This window comes from Centruroides sculpturatus, unplaced genomic scaffold, assembly GCF_000671375.1.
Source record: "Centruroides sculpturatus isolate CEXI.00-Female unplaced genomic scaffold, Cexi_2.0 scaffold1581, whole genome shotgun sequence".
NCBI classification, from domain to species: domain Eukaryota; kingdom Metazoa; phylum Arthropoda; class Arachnida; order Scorpiones; family Buthidae; genus Centruroides; species Centruroides sculpturatus.
Window position 1 is genome coordinate 1625 of NW_019385787.1, and position 8717 is coordinate 10341.

Sequence of the window (8717 nt, forward strand, 5' to 3'; positions counted from 1 at the left end):
AAATTTTTCATAGGTAATCCGTAATATAACTATGCGCTGTCTAGAATATATTAATAATACTCAATTACTTAATTTAAACAGTGTTTTGTTCTGTCGACTATAACTAATAGACAGTATGAAGGAAATATAAAGTTATACCTTATTTGTGTTAAAAAGGTTAGCAGAATTAATATAATAGTTAAATTCTATAATTTCACATTAGAAAAGTTGATTACAGGTAACAGTTTTAATTACTTTAGTTAGTATTATTTCAATAATTAAGCAGAATAAAGACATTAGATATCCAATGCCAATAAGTAACAAAGGACTTTTGATATCTTTAATTGATAATGGACGGAATTTTGATGACTCTTGGAATTCTTTAACTTTTTTAGAATTCAATTCTTTAAACATTCCAGCTTCAAACATGCGAGTTACTCTAGAATAAAATTGTTTTATATATATATAAATAAATGTTAATTATTGTATGAAGTATGAATAAATTTATAAATTTTTTACATGTTAGTCATATGCTTCTTAAATGGAAAATTCTTTCTGATTGCATAAGCACCCATATATGTACGAAAAGAATCTTTCGATATCACATATTTATGCCTTTCTACGTTACTGATGTAGTCATTTAAAAAAGTTTCAAACATTATGTATGCAAATCGTTCATTCTGTGCTTTTTTAATGCCTTCTGCAATAGTCATTGAGTTATTATTCGACAGAATGTTTTCACCTAAAATTTTAATACTTTTTGACTTTGATTCCTAGAATTAATAATTATATTAATATAAAACTCGATCGTTATAATGAACAAATACTGAAATAAAAAAAACCACAGAGAAGAAGCCATCTTTTCATAAAAGTAAGTATAAATTTTTAATTTTAAAACACTAACCATGATATCTTTCCAAGTACTATATCCCTTGTATGTTCCGGTAGAGTATTCACCGTTGCGGACAAAAACAGCAAGTTCTTGAAAATCTTTTGGAAAAGATTCAGTTAAAGGATACGTCATATAAGACATTAATGCTCCGCTGTAACCGGATACCAAAACAACAATCGATAACAACCAAATTCCTATCATCAATCTAGAGGTAAAACTTTTCACTTTCTCCAGATTCAATTCTAAATTAAATTAGAAAAACGTTTATTGTAAAACTCATAATTTGATCTATATCACAATTTAAAAATTTTACCTTTGCCCAGAATCGTACAAACTAAATTCCAAAAAACTGTATATAGAGTCCATCGTTTTCCTGTTTTTGCAGCAACAAAGTCCTTCTCTATCACTTTATGTAGAGTTAGTCCAAATATCAATACAATAGAAAATATAGCGATCCAAACCTGATTACATGAAATATAGATTTATGTTTGAGTTTTAGTTATAGTTTAAGACTTGTTATTGTTACTTACATTTAAAGTAAAAGGCTTCGTAACAGAATTCCAATCAAAAACTTTATTTGGAGTTCTAATAAGAAAAACTGTAGAAGTAAATACAAACAATGACGTAAACTCCATTGCAGAGAAGCGTTCGTGGTTGACAATTATAGGTACAAAGGCCACATCTGCTTCCTGAAATAAAAAATTAATTATAAAAGCTGAAGTTATAATAAATGTATTTTAAAGCGTTGTTTGACAAAACATCAAATTAAATTGTTGTGCTGTTATACAACTTGTATTACCTTTTAAGGGTATTGTATAATTTATTAAATTATACTTTTTTATGTACGAAATATATTCAGTTTATACTTTTTTAAATTTTATCAGATGATCTTTTGCTCAAACGACCTACATAAAATTATTGATAAATAAGGTCTAATACATATAAATAAATTTGCGTATGTGTATAATTAAATATGTCTACATATTAAAAACAGAAAATGTTTAAAAATTTACAATATTATTTTACTTGACGAACTTTTGTCAGACGGCAGTTGTTTTTAACTTAACTAAAGACACAGTCTGTCTTAAAAAATTTGGTAACGACCAATTATTCTTATCCCGTGTTTCAAAATATAAACCTTTGACGACTTAACCTTTCTCTTTAGGCTGCTTGGCTGTCAAATTAAAACATTTTTTAAAAAATAACACAGAAATATCCAATTAAAATTATAAAGTTAAAATAGGAACTGCTGGATCTTACAGTCGTCTTCTGATTTGTTTAACGTTTCCACTTCGAGATTTCCAGCCATTATATCTACTGGAGAATTGCGTTTAAAAAATTTACTAAAGATTTTCTTAATCTTTCCCCCTGTCGAATTGTTGAAAAAATTCGTAATTGTAGACTTTTCTCGTATTGGTAATTTTTGTAGTTAAGTAATGATACAGTCTGTCCAAAAAATTTTTTACCTTACAAAAAAATTATCATCTGACAAAAATTCTAATACAGTAGAACTTCGATTATCCGGACTAATTGAGGATGAAGGTAGTCCAGATAAGGAAAAATCCGGATAATCGAAACAAATACTCTCTTTTAATGTTAATACAACACGTTTATTTTTCGATGCCGTATCGGTAATATTAAAAGTAAATACTGTATTTAAATCGTGACCAAATTTTCAAGAAACAAACGTTCGTATTGAATTTGGACTACTACTGACCAACCAATGCTAACAGACTACCTATTGTTTAAAAGGCCCTCTGGTGGCGCAAGAAGACAAATTTTATAAAATAAAAAGCAGTTTGTCAAATTTTTAGTTTGTCAAAATAAAAAGCAGTTTGTCAAAAAATAGTTTGTCAAATTTTTATGAATAAAAATTTGACAAACTATTTATCGTTTTATGACGAGTAAAATTTTTTCGTCGCGTTCACGGCTTTTAAGTAATGCATAAACCTTCGAAACGCGAGGCCCTTCGGACCGCGAGGCATAAGCGGTGGCCCACGTCGTCCATGCCTTACGCCGTTCTTGGTCATAGAAATAATGTAATTTGAATATAAATTATTTATAAATACGTATGTCAAGTTATATTTTTATTACTACGTAAAATATATTTAAGAGTTTACGACCACTGTGCTGGGTGAGACATTGTTGAAACAAAAAAAGTTATGCATTGCATCACGTACATAAACAGTATCGTAATTCGACAAGTACAAATCATCAAATTCGTAAAAATTTTTTTTTATTATGAACAATCCGGATAATCGAAAATCCGGATAATGGAGGTCTGGATAATGGAGGTTCTACTGTATTACAAATTTTTTCAACAATTCTTTACCAAAAAAAAATTACGGAAATATACCAGCGCATTTTAAATTACGGGCATTTTAAATTACGGAAATATACCAGCGCATTTCGTTAGTAGATATAAAGGCAAGAAAATCTCTCAAATAATTTTTTTCGAAACACTTTGACTTTAATTGTTACAAAAAATATATTTATACTTATGTAACAACTGTTCATGAGGTTACATGTGCAAAGCCTGTTAAAAATATTGTAATAGTAGCATATTTCTTTCCTACATATAAAAATTTAATCAAAGAGCCATTTTATCAGACTACCTAAAAAATCATTGATAACTAAAGCTTAATTTTTTCGACTTGAAGAAATTTTTTATTTATTACTTTTAGATTTTTGATTTTAAAATTAGCTTTTTACACATTAACTTATTTTGAACACTTGAATTTTATGTTTACTCACCTGGTTTGCAACTTGTCCCGTAATTCCGTGCCACTTACCACTTTTATCTTCATATCCTGCGGCAGTTTCTATTGGATGCACTACAAAATAACTATTTAAACGTCCCAATTAAATATATGAAAAGTAATTAACCTGAACAATTTATAATTTCTTGTATTATACTCTGTATTTAGTTACATTATTTTTTTTGAAACCAATATAAAAATGTGTAAATTATGTAATTTATACATTTTTCTTTGACATTACGTACATAATCTAAAAGATAAACGAACTTTACTATAAGTAAATAAAACAAATACCTTTAAAACAATAATGTACATATAGGCACTGAAAATAATATTTATAAATATGCCGAAATAAATATATATTTAAATGAAAAAGTATAATAAGAAAAAAGTATTGCTTCTGTAGGTGAATTGCAAAATAAAATGTTTGTTAATTACACAATTTGACAAAAATTTTTACGAGTATATAATTTACTTAATTTGTCGTAGTCACATCGTCATAAATAAGGACAGAAACGAGGCCAAACAACACAGTAAGATAAATCGGTAATAAAACAAAAATAACACTAAGCAATATAAGCATAAAACGCTGTAGCAATTAGAGCGGCACATTTTAAATTTTAATATTATACCATTCAGAGAAAAATAAGCTGTTTTAGTTCTGCTAATCTTTATGTTTTTTCTTTTTTTTACATTTTTCTAATCTTTCAGGTTTTTGTCAGCGTTGGTTTGAAACAGTTCATACAGCACAATATCATCCGCAAACAGCATACTCCACAAAGCCTCAAACTTCATGTCAAAGATTAACACGTCTATTATCAGATGAAACAAATAAGAGGTAAGGGCCAATCCCTGATGTAAACGAACATTAACACAGAACACTCTTGTAGTGCTCATACTGATCTTAACTTGGGCCACTGCTCCCTTGTACATTTTTTTGTTAAGCCTAACATATTTTTTGAAACATCATGTGTAATTCTTTGTGCATTTCCTGTGCCTTTCCATCAGGTGTTTTAGAGCAAAAATAGCATTAGTCATACTTATTGCGAAAAAAGCCAAAGTTTTTTTCTCCAATCACGAATTTCTGCCTAATCCTTTCTTCTACAATTTTCTCCAAAATCTTTATAGTATAGATAACGAACTTTATACTTCTGTAATTTCTAAAATCCTATTACCTTCAAAAACAGGCACAGGAATACTCTTTCTCTATTCATCTGGGATCTTTTCCCGCGTTTCTTCATAAAGTCACAAAGGATATTAATTCTCTTTTCACACAAACCTTTTCAAGCTTCAACAAGAAACCAATCAGTGCCTACTGTTTTACTCATTTTCATTTTCCTAAGAACATTTTCCACTTTTTCTCTGTTAATATCTTGCACAACTTTTTCATTTGATTTTCCATTTAAATATATAAAATTACTTGTGTCGACTGATAGACTGATTCATTGATTGACTGATTGATTTATCATCGCCCAGGGCAAACCGCTGAACCTAAAAGTGTGAAATTTGGTATACAGTTAGGGTACGCCATCGGAATGCACACTAACAAAGGAACTGTCGGAGTGTCTTCCAATAAATTTTAATAAAATTTAGTTAATAACTACGTTAAAAGTATACAAACTCTATTTTAAATTTGTAGCATTCACTAAAAGTGTTGATCAGACTTATTAGCAAATGTTGCACTACTTTATAGTAGTTTAGCACAATTACGCAAATTTTTAGAAGTGAAAGGGTCGCGAAGGAAGACGGCGATATTACATTTAGAATATATTCTGGAATTTTCAAAAATGGTTGAAGAATTAGTAAAATTTTGTATACTTTTAACATAATTATTAACTAAATTTTATTAATTCTTCGACCATTAAACTAGATCTAAAGTTCTAATCTCAATGTTTTTTCGTTTTTTTTGACGGATCGTTACATATGTAATACGTTTTTTTTCAAATTATATGTCTTTTATTTTTATTTCGCTTTTGTCCTATTAACTGTTAGAATCGCTATATTGACGACTTATTTGTACAGAGATATCTGATTTTATTGTACTTGCAAATTTCTTACAGATGAATGAAGTTTTTTTATTAAAGCATATAACTCGAGTTTGCCATTTATCTCTTTACATTGATTATCTTTTTTATTATTTTTAGTTCATCTTGCTTAGATTTATTAATTATATAGTAATACCCATGTTAATTAACAATCACTATTTCTTCCCATGTGAGTTACGCATTGAGTGGAACTGCCATTCTTCTTAGAGATAAAGATGGATAAAACATTTTTATCTTGCTGAATATTTGTAAAAAATTAATCAACTGTTTACAGAATCAAAATAGTGAATTTCTATTGCATTTTTTAAATTTCTTGTTATTTTTTATTAAGTAATGCTGATATTTGAATGCATTAAATAAAGTTGTTTTGACCAAAACCTTAACTCTTAGTTGCCTAGGTTCACCGCCCCTGTACTTTATTTTACTTCCCTTAACGACCAAGGGTCATTTAGGTCATTCAAGGTCAGTCAGGTTATATTATTTTAAAAATTTGCCAAAAATCAAGTTGTTGTTATATTCATATGAAAAAAATCACAATACATTTACTAATATTTGTAGTTTTAAATACGATATTTATAAATAAAATTAAAAAATAAATTCGAAAGAAAAAAATTTCATATATCAGAACTGACATCTATCTGTAAAAATTTGTAACATTTTGTTAAAATTAACACTCTTCAGTTGTGTATTCTGTACGATTCGACATAACATTTATCAATGTATCATTTTTAGTTTTAAAAATATCACAGATTATATAAATCCTTTGTTTGAAATCAGAACTTCTTTGTTCTACAAACCGACATAAAAACTAATGTACGATGTTTACTTTATATCGCACAATAATATAAATTTTTGTAATAAAAATATTATTACCAGTAGTAATACATTTAACATTGCTAATATTTTAAATTAAATTTAAAAAAAAATTTAAAAAAATATATAAAATCACAAAAATGAGGATAAAGATTTAAATTGTTATAATATGTTCACTTATTATGAATAAATAAACTTATTATAGTAATATTATTGCATGAACATGCTGAAAATATAATAAAAAATTATTAAAATATATTGAAATGAAGAAAGAAATCACAAAAAAAAAAATTTATAAGTCAGCGAAAGCCACCTGGACGCAAATATGTGAAACAGACGGTATAGAAGACGTTACCGTCAAGTGCTGGCATCTGTTGGCAAAAACTTTTGAAATTTTCGAATTTTTACAGGGTGTCTACGAATAGACATGCTGGTCATAAGCACTTAAGTGTTAAAGTATTGTATCATTAATTAGTTGTTGCTTTTCCTGTTTAATACGAAAACAGGGCAATTAGTAACGTATAATAAACATTTGCATTATTATAATTAACAATTTAATTAAATTATATAACAATTATTTTAATTTCTAAGTTATTTTAAAACTACAGCAAATAAACATTTTTAATGATTAATTTAAAAAATAAATAAAAGTGTAAAAACCCGCATCTATATACTGTTAAAGTTTTATCATTAAATGTAACATACTTTTATTGAAATTGACATAAAGACACTTACCTAAATTTTAGTTTTTCTTGGATAACTTTGAAAAATGGAAAAAACTTTCCGCCTGTTATTTGTCTTTCATCTTCATCATATCTCATTAACATTGCATCCTGAGAAACATGAAAACAAATTATTTGTAAGCCATTTTTATTATTATTATAATTTTCTTATACAGTAAAAGATATTATTTACTTTGACTCCAGCAACTCTCCAAACATATGAATCGTTGGACACTCCTATTTGAAATAATAAAATACCTATTATTAGAAAACAATAATACTGTTAAATGCTGTTGAATTTTATTACATTTTTAGTTTTTATTCTCTGATTATTTTTATATTTAACTAGCAGATGAACCTGGCGTTGCTCAGGCAAAAGTAAAGATAGCGAAGATTAAGATTATTAGGTTATTTATAGTCAACCTTACCCATTTTCACAGAATGCAAGAATTGAGTCCCCCTGTTTTCAGACTAATTAGAGAATTTTTAGTCTAAAAACATGTTTGATTTTTTTCAAAAACAAAAAAATTGCATTTACGTCTTTCACGTTGCTTTCTCTTAACAATTCCATCGTTACGTAACACTTCCATTGTTGACACTTCCATTGTCACTTAACACTTTCATTGTTAATGAGTGTTAAGTCTTTATCCTGTCTCTCTCCTCCCGGGGGGAATTTCGTAAAATTTTTTATTAGTGTGCGTTTTCGTGATGTACTCAAACTTTGTACCAAATTTCAACTTTCAACTCCTAACTGTTTGGGCTCTGCGCTTATTATTATTATTATCATCATTATCTTTATCAACTCATCTTCATTACATTTATAGATGGTACGCTTCAGATTTCAGGCTATTGTTAATAAAATATTGTTTGATTTTTTCGTATATAAAATGAAAAAACAAAAAGCGCATCAAAAGCTGTAGATGTAAGAAAATATATGTAAGAAAATATTTCTGTTGTTCATTTCTTAATGAGTGTGAGCTGATCGTTTATGACAAAAAGTATGCTTAAGTTCATCGTGATGTTCATCAAACCACAAATGCAAACATTTTAAGAATTGAGATGTAATTTCTTTGCTGTTGGAACACGTTTCTTTCAGCAAGAAAAAATTTGCACCATAAAATTCATTTGAAAGAATCATCGCTCAAAATGTTCACCATAATATTGAAACATGATCGCTGTTAATGTCACAATAGATCCAAAGAAATGCCAATAAATTGCTAGAAATGACTACTTTTACACAAATGTTAACTTTATTTTTGGGTTTTGTCCAAATCATGTATTATTAATGGTAGTAGTTAAAGAACAGTGTTTATGAAAAACTAATAACTTGCTAATCTAAAAACACAACTTATATCGTTAAACAAGGATCTTTATTTTTATATTTTATGGTCATCGTTCAATGTTAACTACCTGAAAATAGTAGGCCTAATATTAGCATCGATGTATATCACATAATTAGTAATCTTTTGATGTGAAACGTTTTACCATGATACATCATCATCATCAT

The 8717-nt window shown here is 27.8% G+C and overlaps 1 protein-coding gene across 1 annotated transcript; it reads right to left on the reverse strand.

The window, feature by feature from the left end:
- Positions 1-883: 883 nt before the first annotated feature.
- Positions 884-8717, reverse strand: LOC111642138 (probable glutamate receptor; the record flags this gene model as incomplete). The annotated part of the gene is made up of 7 exons (XM_023388415.1): positions 8696-8717; positions 7404-7468; positions 7224-7321; positions 3626-3716; positions 1402-1560; positions 1185-1332; positions 884-1113 (listed from the first exon to the last, which is right to left on the reverse strand). Coding segments are annotated over exons 1-7 (813 nt in total), but the record flags the coding sequence as incomplete, so codon positions are not given.